This window comes from Eptesicus fuscus, chromosome 4, assembly GCF_027574615.1.
Source record: "Eptesicus fuscus isolate TK198812 chromosome 4, DD_ASM_mEF_20220401, whole genome shotgun sequence".
Taxonomy (NCBI): domain Eukaryota; kingdom Metazoa; phylum Chordata; class Mammalia; order Chiroptera; family Vespertilionidae; genus Eptesicus; species Eptesicus fuscus.
The window spans coordinates 58736595-58753355 of NC_072476.1; the positions used below are offsets into that span (position 1 = coordinate 58736595).

The 16761-nt window shown below is 38.8% G+C and overlaps 1 protein-coding gene across 2 annotated transcripts in view; it reads left to right on the forward strand.

Annotated features, from left to right (window-relative positions):
- The window catches only part of ELL2 (elongation factor for RNA polymerase II 2), an 84570-nt gene that overhangs the window by 43971 nt on the left and 23838 nt on the right, over nucleotides 1-16761 (forward strand). For both annotated transcript variants that reach the window (XR_008555846.1, XM_054715052.1), the window contains exons 3-4: nucleotides 7227-7348; nucleotides 13787-13950. Coding sequence is in view for 1 of the 2 variants with exons in the window: in XM_054715052.1 (XP_054571027.1) it covers nucleotides 7227-7348; nucleotides 13787-13950 (286 nt within the window). In the remaining variant the exon portion in view is untranslated. The remainder of the gene's footprint in view (nucleotides 1-7226; nucleotides 7349-13786; nucleotides 13951-16761) is intronic.

Sequence of the window (16761 nt, forward strand, 5' to 3'; positions counted from 1 at the left end):
TTGAGGGCTCACAACTGTCTCTGACTGCCATGCGTCAATTTTCTTCCCACCGATGTTTCTGTACCAGTTCCTCCTGGTATGACAGAAAAAGAGCTTTCCTCAAGACTCCAAGAGAGCAAGAAAAGGAGAAGATTGGCAATGAATTTAGAAATTGACAAACACACTTAAGATATTTTTCCTTATAGAATTCAGGTTTGGGTTTTGTTTTGAAGAAACAAATCATTTTTAAAACAAAATTCTGCTTCCTGCTTGACCAGGAGAATTACTAAATTGATAATTACTTACTGTGGTTTCCCTAAATCCTTTAAAATATAAAGTGGCTTAAAGATGCTGGATCATTATTTTCAAATGGAATTTGGGGAGGCCAGAGTATTTTGTGAGTATTTAATAAAGATACTTAAAAAAAATGAAACTTACAAATTTAAGTTCCACAAACCCAGGAAGCCACTTGGTCTAGGTTTTAGGGCTAAATATAGCACAAGAGAGGTCAGAAACACTCTCATCCTGATATTTGTACCACACAGTAGGCAACTGTGTGGGATTTTTTTTCTTCTCCTTTCATTTTGTTATTTATTTTTGCCTTCTCTGAAAGATCTGGTTTTCCACAGACTCTTAAGTGATCTATTTCAGCTACATCTCTACTTTTTTAGTGTCCTTATCATAAGGCTTCTTCTGAGTGAACTTAATCTAGACCCAAGTTTCTTCACATGAATCCAATATATTTTTATTAGGTATTTACTGTGTCCCAAATACATGTGAAAGTAAGACTATGGTCCTTGCCCCCAAAGAACTCGAAGTCTGGTGGGGAGGATGACACCTAAACAGATACTTGGCATGCAGCCTAGTGAAGGCAGCCATAGAGATGGACCCAGAGGGCTGTGGGAACCCTGACGGGGCTTCTAAACCTACCTCCCTGGCGAAGGAATTGCTCCCTGAGGGAAGGGTTTATGAAATGAGTCTTAAATAAAGGATAAGTTAGCACAAGCCAAGACAAGAAGTGGGGACATTAAATATAAGCTGAGAGTCAGGCCCTTTTTTTAAGAAGGAACCTCATATGTTCTATTAAGGAGCTTAGACTATATGGTATATATGTAGTAGGGAACCATGAAGAAATAAATTATTCTTGGTACTGACATGGGCATTTTATGAGACTAGTTTGGGCAGCTGAATGATTAGAGGAATGGGACCAAGAACAGGCAGAAGTGGAGATTGAAAGACAATTGTCCAAGCAAGAGGTGATATTGACCCAAAACAGAGGAAGGAGATGAGAACATACATTTGAGAGATCATTTAGGAAGTAAAAGCAGTAGGGCTATGGTTTTCTGGATGTTGAAGAGTGTTCAGTGGTGTGAGGGAAGAGTCCAGTTGACTCCCCAGGATGCCAGTAACCTCGGTCACTAGATAAATAGCAGTTTATGAACTGGAAGATGGATGATGTGGGAGGGTGGGCAGATTTAGGGATAAGATGGGAATTCTTTTCTATATATAAGCATGATTCTAAGGAATATACTTAAGTTTTAGAAGGGACTGATTAATAAAATGAAAATGAAAAGCAGTTTTATGATAGTTACAGAACTGAATGAGAGGTTTTAGTTTTTGCTATCAAAGGAAGACTTGTGGATTAATAGCCATGAAGTTTGAACAGACTTCAGTGGCTTTCTCATTTTCCTTCTAAAAACTACTTTGGTGTTTAAATCAGTTTTACAGTAATTTTCAAATACAGATTTTCTATTCTCTCATGCTTCATAATCCGTATACCTTTCCCCTGATACAGTATCTCTAGTATTTGCTATTTGCATATTTCCTCTGCCTATAACTGTCAAACACACACCCACCTTCTTCTTTATCTTTTTTTTTTTCCTGGAAATACCCCGCTACCAACCAAAAGACCCAGCCACCTGGTCTTTTCTAAATAATTTTTAGCCATGACACTACAAAATGAGTCATAACACAACTCACTTTGAAGCCCCCTTTTTAGCTGGTGAAACCAGCATTGGTCATTTGTATTTTAATGTACTTACCTATTATGGATTGATTTAGTTATATTAATACTTATTATCATATTCAAGATACTATATACACATATATAGACACATAAATATATTTGTACACACACACACACAACTCCATTCTTTTAAGGGAAAATACATTAGTGTTATCCTTGATTTCTCTCTTTCTTACATTCCTCACATTCAGTATGTCTAGGAATCTTGCAGATTGTATCCCAAATCCATCTACTTCTCCCCATTTCCTGGTCCAAGTCACCATCATCTCACTCCTGGATTCTATACATATGTGCCTCAATGCAGGGATCTTTGTCAGTTTTATTTATTAATGTATCACAGAAACTAGAATAGTGCCTGACATAGTGGGCACTCAGTTAATATTTATGGAATAAATGAATTAAATGAACAAAGCCATCAATCAATGTCATTTTATGAGACACATTTAGAAGGCTGATTTCATATTAACAGAGCCAAAAATTACTCAGGGGAGTTGTTGTTTTTGTGTGTGTTTTTGCTTTTTGTTTTTAGTTTTAATTATATAGTAACTTAGGTGTATTTGACTTTTAAAAATTAGCACTTTATTTCTATAAATGTTATTGCTTATTCATAACCAATTAAAATTAGTTTTGAAATATTGCCATCAGTGGTTTCTCCAAAATGGCCATGAATTTGAAAGAATATATTAGGGATGAAAATACAATTCTCAAGAAATGATTTTTCTAATAAGCCATATATCCTATAGAAGTAACATAACCAAGAAAGCTCAATATTAGCTTATTCTATCCTTTCATCAAGAACTTTGTAAGAAATTTTAATAACTGGATCTAAAGAAGTTATGTGAAGAATAATAGGGAAAGATATTGTACTTTACTTTTTTCTTTAATACACATCTTGCTAAAGACAAAGAATACAAGGAAATAAATGGACTTACTTTTTCCTGAATTATACATATTCATTGCTACATGACCTGAATTTTTTAATAACTGCCAGTATTTTCTTTTTGTGCTAGAAAATTTAGCATTTTGCACTAGTTGTCTCAGTAAAGTATGTGGAAATTTCAGGTATTTCTAGCATGTATGGGACCCTATCTACCCCTGCCATTCTCTGTCAGTGGGAATATTTATTTCTTATTGATTTCTGTAATGCTACTTAATGTTTTCTATTGCCAGTGAAAGATACCCTGCCTTTCTTGCTCTCCCAAACCCACCCCTTTGGTTTCCACATCTGGGCTGATCTGAGAGGCCTTTTTGTTTTCCTTCCTAAACCCATAATGTTAGGCCTTAAGTCATAACTACAGCTCTAGTTTGAAAAATAGGACTTGTGGCTTTCAGGTTGAGGTTTCTGTTTTCTGTTCCGATTCTAGATGTTTTATGCTGCCCCTAAACTCTGACACCTGAACAGTACATGCAAATGCACTCCTCTAGCTAAACTGACAGAATCATTAAAAGTGTGGAAAGGATTTGAGAACAATGAGGAATTGTAAAGTTTAAATGTTTATAGCAATCTTTATCTATATCCAAAGTAAGATATATAGTGTATATGTAGCAAAACAATAGATATCGTAGTCAATTAATACTAAGAGCCAAGTTGGCCTCGTGAGATATCAGAGGAGATGGGTTCTGAAGTCATACAAATTGGGAAATTACTAATTTGAAAGGATTTATAGCAAAGAAAGTTGTTTAGTTTAACCAGGCATTTCCCAAATTTATTTGAAGATAGAACCTTTTTTTTATATAAGGAAACTTTTCAACATGCTTTGGAAATACTGGTGGAAAGAGAGCAGACACGTTAGTTGTTCTAGAACTGGCTCAGGCATTAATCAGCATTTTCATTCATTCAACAAACATGTATGGAGTGACTACTTTGTACCACACATTGTTCAAGATGCTGGTGATATATACAGGGAAAAAAACAGACAAAAGTCTCCATTTTTCTAAGAACTATATTATAGTCAGGGGAAAAAGAGAAAAAACATACTTTGTGATTTCGTGCAGGTACTAAGTGCTCTAGACAAGCATGGGGGCAGGGTTAGGAGGTCAGGAGTAAGGAGTTGCAATTTTAAATAGAGTCATAACCCTTGAGCAAGTCACTGAACCTCTCTCTGTTCCTTTTCTATGAAATGAAGAAATTCAGTTAGATGATTTCTAAGGCCTGTCAGCACGATGAGTCTGCTTTAAAGACCAAGCATTATCATATCAAGCTGTGGTACTGCTAGGTCACAAGCATCTCATTGTGTGTTTATAGTCACCTTAGCAGGAAAGGCTCGATATTAAAACTCACAGAATTACTGTCCAAGAAAAGCTTCTGTAAGTTTAAATCATTTGTAATACCCACAAAAGAATAAAGCATTTATTTTAAATAAATGTTAAAGAAAAACCGGATGGTCTCATTTTTAATCTAGTGTGTTACCTCAATCTAATATTGAGTAGAAAGTATTTGACTTAAGGGTAAGTAACCCCTGCAAGTAAAGGTACCAATGGCTTTTAAGCAGAAGTTAGCACACCCATGTGAGAAATTTGCAGCAGTGTGCACATTGCATTTCTGCCCTACATCCTTATGTAAATAGGAGATCTGTGACTTGATGTTGAAATGACCTTTCAGACAGTATTCCATTGCCACATGCCTGAGCTTGTATCTCAGAATAATTAGAAGCCTTGACTTACAAATCTCAGTATACAGTGTTTATGTTAATTATAAATGTCTGAAAATTTCCTGAAACTTTTTCTTCAGAGCTTTTTATCAAAGACAGACTGGAGTTTGGGAGGAGGGTTGTGGAATGTGGTCCTAAGTCTTTGATTTTCAATCTTTCATTTTTGGAATGAAATTTAAAATCTACTTTTCCAGTTACCCAGAACATGGTGGTATATTTTTATATTCTTCATCTTGAATAAGAAGCTGTTTGGAATCATAGTCTTCGATACTTTTAAAATATTTCATTCTTAAGGCATTTAGCTAAAAATTTCAAGCTGACCATATTTAGAATATCTAAATATAAAGTTATTCCCACTTACCTATAGAAAAAGCTTAAAATACTATAATTAATTAAGAAGGTCCTATCACTTGGGATACTCTTCCAAGATGGCTTCTAAATCAGACTTTAGAATTTCTTTTCCCATGGTGGCTAGCCCAGTCCCTAGAAGTTGACCCTAGGCCTACCAATAACAGTAATTTCATTTTCATCTCCCTTTCATATTCCGTAAATTCAAAGGCCAGTTGATAAGAAAATGCTTTGTGACCATTCTGAAAGAAAGGACTGACTCCTATTTCACTGTGGAATAGGCTCCTATATGTCAGAGAGATGAGTGATGAGTATTCGCAAGTTTCCTCACGTCTAGTCTCTGAAATGTCTCATTTATTGCCCTTGATTAGACAAGCTCTCAAATCCTACCTTAGCTGTGGCCTTAACAGTTCCACAGTTCCCTCTGAGGTCCCCTTGGTTTGGTTCTGAAGTCTCCATTCCCCCCACCCTACCCCACCCCTGCCTGCCCAAATTGTCATGCATAACCTGCTCTTTCTACTAAGTCAGTCTCCTATTTTACTCCCCATGGGACCAAACTGTTATGCAGACTTACCAGCTATAAACATTAGTACTCCTTTGTATATCCATTTTATTTGTAAGAGTATATTTAGATATTGATACAAATAAAATTTGAATCTAATTTGTACCATCTTCAGGAAATTAGATACACTACAACTATAGACCATGTAATTTAAGCTTTAGAAATTTTGAAGATATAAAAATCACTTGATGACATCTTATTCAGATCTTTTCTAGCAAGTGCCTGAGATTAGGTCAGTCTGTACTATCTGCATTGCTGCAGCTCTAAAAACCACTGATGTAGAGGTCATACATACTTATACTTACTAGCACATTTATGAGTGTTTGTGTATGTGTATGTGTATGTGTATGTGTATGTGTATGTGTATGTGTGTGCATGCACACACACCCGGCAGCCAGTTAACTCTGAGTCTTAATCTTCCAATCATGGAAAGGACAGATCCGGGGAAGAAGAATGAGAATTATACAACACTTTCCCCTCCCAGTTTTGAACTAAATTACTAAGACTATGTGTATTTGGGGGCTGGACAGCAGGATGTCATATTTTACATTCGTGCCAACAAATCCTTTTTGTAATTGTCCCCATGATGGCCCCTGCAGACCCAAGGGAAGAAAGGTTTCAGAAGCTGGAAAGGGTGGAACAGTTGAAAGACAGTGAGAATGTTCCAGTTCATTTGTTCACAGATGTTTATGAAGCTTCTACCATGTTCCAGGAATATGATCCTGGTGCAGGGGCTCAGTTATCTAGAGCAGTCCTATCCCTTCCCTCATCTAGTAGAGAAACCAGACTTTGAGCAGGAGCATGGAAAACATACCCTGTTTCACAGTGTTGCCTGGGGCTCAGCCTCAGAGTGCCTTGCAAAATCATCTCAGTAGGCTGCTGACCCTGTTCTATGAGCATAAGGATGAATGAGGGGTTCGTTTTGCTAGGAATGTAATTATGGCATTCACCTTATGCTGCTAGATATTCTTCAAAAATATTACTCAAAGTAGCAAGATTTAAATTAAATATGTGTATATATTAAGAGAGCAAAAGATTGGGACATTGACTTTATATTAGAAAGCATTTAAATGTGTTTTTAAAAACTGATTTTAGAAGGAGAGGAAAGGAGAGGGAGAAACATCAATGTGAGAGAAACATTGATTGCATCCCAACCAGAGACTGAACCTGCAACCTGGGCATGTGGCCTGGCCAGTAATCGGACCAGCAACCTTTCAATGCATGGGATGACTCTCAACCAACTAAGCTGCACAGGCCACAGCTATCTTAGAGAGCATTTAAATATCTAGAAGCTATTCAGCAAGGGGTCATATCAGCCAAACAGATCCTGTGTAGCTCAAAAGAGGACGAACTTTTTAGCCAATTCACTAGTAACTCTTTCGTGTGAACTATAATTATTTGCTTATTTGCAATGAAAAGGGTTCCTCTCATAAACTAATTGCTGGGTAGAAGTGATTACTGGCACTTTAGGGTAAAGAGTGGACACGAGAATATGGTGAGTTATAGATATACTTGCCAGATTTCTTAGATGATTGGGTAACTTAAATGCAAAATAGGGCTCGGGTAAAAAGTGAATGTTACTTGAAAGACAGTCAGCCATCAGATCATTTTATAGAAAATTTATAATTTGAGGTGTTTTTCTCTTTTTCTCTCCTTTTAGCTTGTCAAAATTCCCAGAAATGATCCCATCAATGAAGTGCATACGTTTAACTTCTATTTGTCAAATGTGGGTAAAGACAACCCTCAGGGCAGCTTTGACTGCATTCAGCAGAGATTCTCCAGGTAAGTACATTTCAGGGTATGCTAAGGGGAAAATCATTTTTCTCTGAGGGTTTTTAAAAAATTAAACAATAAAATACATAGGAGTTATTTATAAATATTTATTGAATTGAATGGCAAAGCTCATTTATTTACAGTATTTGAGAAATATTGAGTACCTATTCTGTACTAGAAATTATATTTGTTACTGTGGGCAACGATCACAAAAATTTTAACATTCTTACTCTCGAGGGATTTTTAAAGTACAGATTTTTTTTAACCTATAAAACATGGTTTATTTGCTTGTTTTATTAAAGACAAGTTTGGGGATTTAAAAAACGTTTATATTCACTGCATTTAAATAAGAGTGCCTTTTATAGTACACTCAAGACTAGTATTTAAGGGTAAAGGAGGAAAAAATCCTATATACCTTGCATATTCTTTTTCTTCTTCCCTATACAAGCCTTATTTTAAAGTAGATTTTTTAAAATCTTTATTCTGCAGCAGAATGAAAACAAGAAATTAACCCCAGCATAGCAGTCATTTCTGATTTTTTAATTTTTTTTAAGAAAGAAGACAAGAATACACACCCACATCCCAGGGTACCATGGAACTCTTATCTACTTAGATTCTCTACACAATAAGCTACTTGTTTCACTCTTCTTTGCTGTGGTTGTTTCTGATTAAAGAATGGGCCCCTTGAGAAGGGGGAGTTGTTCCGCCTGTGGATAAAGACAAGGCCTTAGAGCCCCCAGCCTTCCAGGAGTCACTGATATTGGCCCAAAGTGCCCTGGGCCATCCATCCCTATCTTGTCTGCGCTGCACTTGAAGCTGTGTTTATGCTTGCTGTGCATGAGAGAAAGATGAAGGGAAAGGTGTGTTTCAAGTGAGCACAGTAGGCAGAGATATAAAATAAGACACATCACTGAAAGAGTTTAAATTTCTCCTCTCATTTAAGGTGACTACCTTTTAATCTGTCTTTCCCCCTGAGTATATGTTAATTTTGCTTTCTAAAAATTGCCCACCTCCAAACTTATATTTTTGGTATAAATTGCATGTTATAAATTTTACAGACCTGTCTGCACTATTCACTGGGATAGCTACTGAGCACATGTGGCTATTTACATCTCAATTGATAAAAGTGAAATAAAATTTAAAACTTTTACTTCTTCACTTAGACTAACCACACATTACAGGTTCAATAGCCAGGTGTCTGGTTGCTATCAGAGTGGAAAGCAAAGATATTCATCATTTTCACCATTGCAGAAAGTTCTATGGGACAGTATTAAAATCAATTATAGAATCACCAAGTATAAGGGTCCTTGGTAATTATTCAACCCCATCTTTTTACAGGTGACTTACCCACAGTTACATAACTGTTTAGTTAGTGACTGGGCTGAATGAGAACTGAGTTCTCCTAATTTCAGTCCAGTGTTTATTGCATACCACACTGCATACTGATTTCTAATTGTGGTGCATTCACCTGGAATGCTTGTCTTTAGAGAATTATTATATTACTAGGGGCCCAGTGCACGAATTCGTGCACCTTGAAAGGAACTGTAGGCTAAGAGGCTGCGGTGGGCACAGGGGTGGGTCTTGGCCCATCCTCTGCACCCTCACCCAGCCTCTCCCACCGTGGCCTGGGTCCCCTGTCTGCTTGCAGCCCCACTCCCATTGCCACCGCTCCCACGTGCTGACGGCACTGGCCCCACTTGTACCCCCTGATGGCGTGGTGTTTGGTGCTGGCGCCAGCAGTGGGTGCAAGCAGGGCTGGCACCATCAGGTGCGAGTGGTGGCTGCTGCCCTGATCGCCCCTCAGGAGCAGGGGGAGGTGGAGAAGCCCTCAGGGGTGATCAGGGCTGGCAGACACCGCTTGCACCCTCTGACGGTGCCAAGCAATCGGGGCCAGTGCTGGGCACCAGCAGCAGGTATGAGCAGTGGTTCTGGCACTGGCTGTGGGTGCGAGAGGGGCCATCGCTGGCAGCAGGCGCGAGAGGCAGCTGCCAGCCCCGATCACCCCTCAGGAGCAGGGGGAGGTTGAGAAGCCCTGAGGAGCGATCGGGGCTGGCAGCCGCCACTCACACCCGCTGATGGCACCGAGCAATCAGGGCCAGCGCTGGATGCTGGCAGCAGGTGTGAGTGGGGCTGGTGCCAGCAGCAAATGCGAGCACCGGGCATGACCGCAGCGCACGGGAGCAAAGAATTTTCAGTAACCACCAGAGGCTCTCCCTGATGACAGCGACCGGTGTCCCGCCTTGGTCTGGCGCCCCCTCTCACCTGCTCTACCATCCCACCGCAGCCGACACCTGCTATGTTCAGTGCTCTGCCGCCTACTGCCAACACCCGCCATGTTCCGCGTGTACCTCCTGGTGGTCAGCGCACGTCATAGCGACTGGTTGGTTGGTTGGTTGGTTGTTCTGCTGATCAGTCTATTTGCATATTAGCCTTTTATTATATAGGATAGGATAGGATAAGATAGTTATATCATTTTGACATCAAATTGAACTATGTCCCCTTAGGAATTTTATTAAAGAACTTAATTCCCTCTTCAATACCAGTCATATCATCATAGGTAATATGGTTTCTCCCTTACATCACAAATATCCTGTGTGCTTATTTCTACTTTGCTTCTTGGAGAAGGATTTAAGGTCACTTAAAACTATACATAATTGCAGCAAGAGAAAAGAAATAATTATTGTGAAAAAATTTGGGGCAAATGCAATGCTATGATCCAAGTGTGCTGTAAAAAAAGTGTGATCCAAGTATAAAAGTATGATTCAAAGTGCTTTATAAAGTGGTGTGGTTTGGTATAAATTGAAATTTGCCACTAAAAAATCAAACGTACTCAAACTTTCAGTTCTCAACCTGGCAAGCAAGCCTTTTTAATCTGTATCCACCTTTCTATTCGATTTAATTTTTATTTTTCCAATGGATCCTGTCTTTCATGCAATTGTGCAAGCTCCTCAAAGGCAGGGGCTTTCTTATACCCTTTTTCTAATCTTATAATGCTGGTGGAGCTCAAAATAAATATTTAATAAATAGATGGTCAAAAACTACAAATTAACTAGTCTCCTTTCTTATCTTTCTTTATAAATCTCCTTAAACCACACTCTCTCCTATGTAAAATGGAGGAAATCCCAAAGTCACATTTACTTTTCAAAAATTCCTTAAATTTGCTCATTCACAGACCTAGTGAAAATACATAGTTTGGGGCACTCAAGTATAGGAAACAGTGGATGTTTATATACATACTAAAGGCCCGGTGCATGAATTTGTGCACCAGTGGGGTCCCCCAGTCTGGCCTGTGGGATCGGGCCGAAACCAGCTCTCTGACATCCCCCGAAGGGTCCCAGTTTGCAAGAGGGCGCAGACCAGGCCGAGGGACCCCACCAGTGCACAATTGGGGCCAGAGAGGGACGCGGGAGGTTGGCCAGCCAAGGAGGAACCAGGGGAGGGCTCTAGGGTGTTCAGCCCATCTCGCTCAGTCCCAATCGGCCGGACACCAACAGCAAGCTAATCTACCAGTCAGAGCATGTGGCCCCTGGTGGTCAGTGCACATCATAGCGACTGGTTGACTGTCTGACTCCTGGTGGTCAGTGCACGTCAGAGCAAGTGGTTGAGTGGCCTTAGCATATCATTAGCATATTATTCTTTGATTGGTTGAACAGATGAGCGGACGACCAAACACTTAGCATATTAGGCTTTTATTATATAGGATAGGATGTCAGCATATTTGAACTTTTAAGGTACCTCAGTTGAAAAGGGATGAATGGAGAATTCTAGAGAGTACCTTCTTGCCTGCAGGGTTTAGTTTTCATGTAAAGATCTGTTTCTTTTCTTTTTTTTTTTAATATATTTTATTGATTTTTTACAGAGAGGAAGGGAGAGGGATAGAGAGCTAGAAACATCGATGAGAGAGAAACATCGACCAGCTGCCTCCTGCACACCCCCTACTGGGGATGTGCCCGCAACCAATGTACATGCCCTTGACCTGAATCGAACCTGGGACCCCTCAGTCCGCAGGCCGATGCTCTATCCACTGAGCCAAACCGGTTTCGGCAAGATCTGTTTCTTGATCTTGAATTGTGCAAATTGAGAAAGCTGTATTTCAAGTGAGCACAGCAGGCAGAGATATAAAATAAGACACATCACTGAAAGAGTTCTAACTTGATCTTGAATTGGGCAAACTAAAGCTTCATTGTGATTGGCAACACGTTCAGCTTATTCTCACTATGTAAATTACATAGTAAGTAGTGGGAGATCTTGGAATTCAAACTTCCTGCCACCTGTGGTCTTTTCTGTACCCTACTGCAATGTTCTATTCCTCTTTTTCTTCTCCATCCTGATTCCCCTGAGGCTTAAATCTCTCCCTCCCTCTCTCATTCCCCTCCTTTTTCAGTTTCTCAGCATTCATACATGCTCAGGTGAGTCTCATTAAAAAAGAACATAAAGACAACCTCATTTGCAGTCCCTTCTGGAGCCAAAGCCTGGCGTCAGTCTCCACCATTCCGCTGAAACTGCTCCGTCATGGGAGTCCTTGACCTCCTTGCCCTGAATGCAGTGAATGCTTATTAGTTTCTTATTACTCTAGACTTGTTGCCAGCATTTCACACTGTTGACCACTCTGATTCTTGAAGCATTCTGTATCAGTGGCTTCCATGACACACTGCTTTTCTGGTTTCCTTGGCTTACCTTTTTGGCTTACCTTTTCAGTCTCCTGTGGTCTTTTCATCTTCTTATTGCTTATTCTAAATATTAGTATTCTTCATAGTTGGTTCCCTCTTGAGATGTCTCCTCATTTTTTCAGTCACCATGTCCAACACAAAACTTATTTTCTCTCTTCCAGCCCCACCCCAGTATATCAATAAGTGTCAGCTCCACACTTGGTAACCTGGGCACGATCTTTAACTTCTATTCCCCACTCTCTTCCTTTATGGCCAATGACTGACTAAATCCTATCAATTCTGCCTCCTCGCTATCTCTGGAATCTGTTTACTATTTTGCATTCACACCACCCTACACCGGTTCAAGTCATCACTTCTTGCCTGTAGTTCTTCAGTAGCCTCCTAACTGCTCTCCTACCTTCTTCCTCCCAGTCTGTTCTTTATCCAAATTGATTTTTCTACAATACAAAGGAGATATTTTCAGCTTCTGTTATTCTTGGGATAAAGTCCAAAATACATACCAGGGCCTCAAAGCCCTGTGTATTGTACTTCTCATGCCCTCTTCAGCCTCATCTCTAATTGTCCTTTGTAACTCTATTTGGCTTAACTGAAAAACTCTTCCTTGTTCCCCTGGGTCTGCACAGGTTGCTTATCCTCCTAGAACATTTCTGTCCTTCTCCCCCTTTGTCTAGTCATCCCTCTAGGTCACTTGGGCGTCATCCCTCTAGGTCACTTGTGCATCACTTCTTCCAGGAAGACTTTGCCTCTCTCCTCTCCCACACATCCAGATGCAGCACTTCCTGGGAGTTCCCTACCCATGGCATTTATCACATTGTGTCATAATTTCCAGTTTGTTCATCCTTGTCACCCATTAGACAGAGAGCTCCTTGGAAGAGGGACCACATCTGTCTCAGTCCTTGTCATAGCCTGTGTACTCACACATTGCTGGCATGCAGTCCCTGCTCCATAAATATTTATGAGATGAATGAACTGATTTTTTTAAAGTATTGTACAGTTATTAGCAATTTACAAAATTTTTATTAACTTATTTTTTAGCATTATAGCAAAGCTATTTTCAAGTATGTTTGGAAATCGAGTATCAGAGCTGCAATGGCATTTTCCTTACTTTTATAGTCCAATCTGTTTTAAGGCCATGGTAATTATTTCTGACAAAATCTCTTATCCAGTATTTTCTTCAATATTTGCTATATAAATAGGTCAGCTTATATAGAGATTTAACAACACGTTAAATATAAATTCTACAAATGTTTAGAATCTTTGGGATAATACTAATAAAGTTTTAATGTGGCAGTATTTTAGCTTTAAAATTAATATCTTATTAATAATCAATCAAAAGAATTGTGATATGTTTGTTTCATTTGGTCTTTCTATCAACCATGTATATTATGGTTCCACTAAAAGTGAACTTTTAACATTTCTCATATCAGTGGTAGCTAATTCTTAAAAATATTTGACTGTTAAATGAAAAAACTATAGTGCCTATCAAGATTCTGGTATTCACTCCAAATGCTGATTTTCCCAAAAAATTTCATGGATTTGATCTCTGAGAGCTCACTTCATCCACTCTAGTCACAATAATAATAATAAAAAAAGTGACATGAAATGAAGAGAAACTCAAATATTTTAAATAATCTTTACAGTTAAAAATTACTAATATTAGTTATTTTAGGATTTCAGTTCTTATTTGGGCTACTGATTTTAGGATTGTACAATTCTTTCTTGTACTTTATTGTACAAAATGAGGCACGTCTAACAAAGCCATTGCCTTACTTGACAGCTCTGGAGCCTCCCAGCTCAATTGCCTGGGATTTATACAAGATAAAATTACAGTGTGCGCAACAAACGACTCGTATCAGATGACACGAGAAAGAATGACCCAGGCTGAGGAGGAATCCCGCAACCGAAGCACAAAAGTTATTAAACCTGGTGGACCATATGTAGGTTTGTATAGATATCTTTCTTCTTCTCGCTGATTGATGGGAATATTGCAAGATCACTGTAGGTAAATACTGGTAATATTAATTTCATGAAAACACAAAAATTAGTTTTCAGTACATTGTAGATAACATGGTAAAAATCATTTGTTCTCTTCAGACTACTGGTTAATTGAAGAACAGATTTAAAGCTTTTGTTTCTTTCATAAATCTGAATTCTATGTTGGCTATTGGTTACTATTTTATAATATTGGGATCTGGTCAAGTTATTTTACTATGTGAGTTTGTAAGAATGGTACCATTGTGTTTTCTTTGTCATTGGATGATGTAATTTCAATGGCGGATTATTTTGCACTTTTGTAGGATTATTTTTACAAAAATCTTTTGGTAGGATTTATGAATTGATAATCTTTTTGTTGTAGCTTTTGCTTCCATTTTCAGAGGATCTTTGCATAATAGTGAATTTTATTACAAAAGTATAAGATGTGCTTATAGCAAGCATTAGGGTTATGCCTCCTTCGTACCTCAATTGTGATGTCATTTATGGATCCTCATCCTCATTCATTAATTAAGAGCCTGCCCCACTTCCATTATGTTTATCATCAGTTCCCTCATATGCATCAGATTGAAGGGAAGGAAGACCAGACCAGCAAGATGAGTCTCTCCTTTATGAGCAGTGACCCTAACAATTTTAGGGTTCATTCACAGTGACGGTTAACAGTAATAAAGGGAATTGTCAAGAGTGAGAATGAACTCTTTGAGGCTTTGGTCAGTGTAGTAACATAAGTCACTGGATAATAAATGATGAAAGGATATTAATTTGGAAACATAAATGCTCACAAAAATAGTCTCTTGAAGAACCACATCTCTTAATCAATATATTTCCATAGTTTGTTAGAATCCTGCTTCTGTAATTTTCCCATTGCTGACCTAACTACAATACAATCAGCTTTGAGAAGCTCCACTAGTGTCTTTAATAAGTATTTCTTTGGAACAAAGCCAGTGCTCTTGGGACCTGGTGCTTAGCTTAGATACATTTAGTTTGGTTTAACAACAATTCATATCTATACCCATGGGGTCCATTTCCCTGCCCAGTAAGTTACCAGCAATGAGATTTTTCACCTTCCCTTTGTTGCTGAGTGAGGTAGCAACTTCCAACCCCCTTTCTTTCTCTTTTATCCTTACTTAACTTTCTGTATTAGTTGACTAAATCCAAAATTATTTTTAAAATGCACAAGATCTGCTGCATTTATATTTAAGTACAAACTATGAATTTGCTATCCCTGTCACTTTAAATATATATATATTTTTTACTCTCCACTACCACCATTTTAGAAATAGTGAGACAAATGGTGTGTTTGACAAAGGAATAGAAGACTCAAGCCATCAAAATCAGTTTTTCCCTCCCAGTATAACTAGCTGAAAACCCTTATGTTGAATTATTCCAAAGCTTGAAAGTCAGCAACGATTACTATACTTTTCCATTGAATGATCCTTGGGTGCCCCCTATGTCCATGTGTTTTTGTTTGTTTTGATAGGGTCAGGTACAGTTCATTTGCAGTTTACACAACAGACTTTTTAACACCCAGAATCCCATAGACCAGTGGTCGGCAAACCGTGGCTCACAAGCCACATGCGGCTCTTTGGCCTCTTGAGTGTGACTCGGCGTTAGAACCACTTCTTCAAAATAGACTCATCCAGGCCGAAACCGACTTCTGTGCATGGGCCATGAAGTTTCAGTCGCACTGTACGTGCGCACCCGCACGTGGTATTCTGTGGAAGAGTCACACTCAAGGGGCCAAAGAGCCGCATGTGGCTCGTGAGCCGCAGTTTGCCGACCACTGCCATAGACCATATACTCCATAATGGTATGGGGATTTTAGAATTTGCAAGGTTTCTTACAGGCACTACAAATGATTTATATTTTTGGGAGTGGCCCACATAAGATTTTAGGTTACTTAAGTTTTAATCTGAACCACATTACATCTACGCCATTCAAAGAAGAGCTGGCCCCCCTCTTTGCACACATGTTCCCACATCGGAGCCCTGCAATGGCCTCTGCCAGGCCGAGTGCTCTGTCGAGTCTTCTCCTCTGTGCTGTGTCCTCAGTGCCCCAGCCACTCACCATCACAGCACAGTATTTTTCTCTGGTCTTGAATCTTGTCATTAACCTTCTCAGCCTTTTATTCTCTAGGTCAAATAACCCCAGCTCCTTTTAACTTTTCTTAATATGGCCTGTATCCCAACCCTTTAATTATTTTTATTGCTTTCCTCTGTACTACCTCCAATTCTTCACCTCAAAGTTCAAAACTGGACAAGCTACTCTTAAGAAAAGTCTCATCAACTCTGAACTGAGGGGAGCAAAAGACTAGTATCCAGATGGGCTTTTCAGTTATTGTTGTTTTTTATATATTTTTTACTGTTCTTTGTTATCCCATGTTTTGATTTTTTTCTTTTAACTTTATCCATCATTAGTCCTTTACCATGTTTCTTTCCTTCTATGTATCTCAATGTATATCTTTCTGCTTTTTTCAGTATCTCAAAACTATCTGACTCATTCAGTTCTCTAAAATGCAATCAGTCACCCTTCACTATTAATATTACCCAGCCCTTATTGAGTACTTGTGATGCTTAAGGCACTGATTAGCATTTTACATGTCTCAACCACGCTATGAAGTAGATTATGATTACCTCTCCACCTCTCCTTTTATATATCAAGTTGTTGGTATCAGCAAGTAGCAAATGATATGAATTTGGGCTCACTAACATGTTATTTTCTTAAGACAATAGGAGATACCTCTTTAATTCATAATTGAAT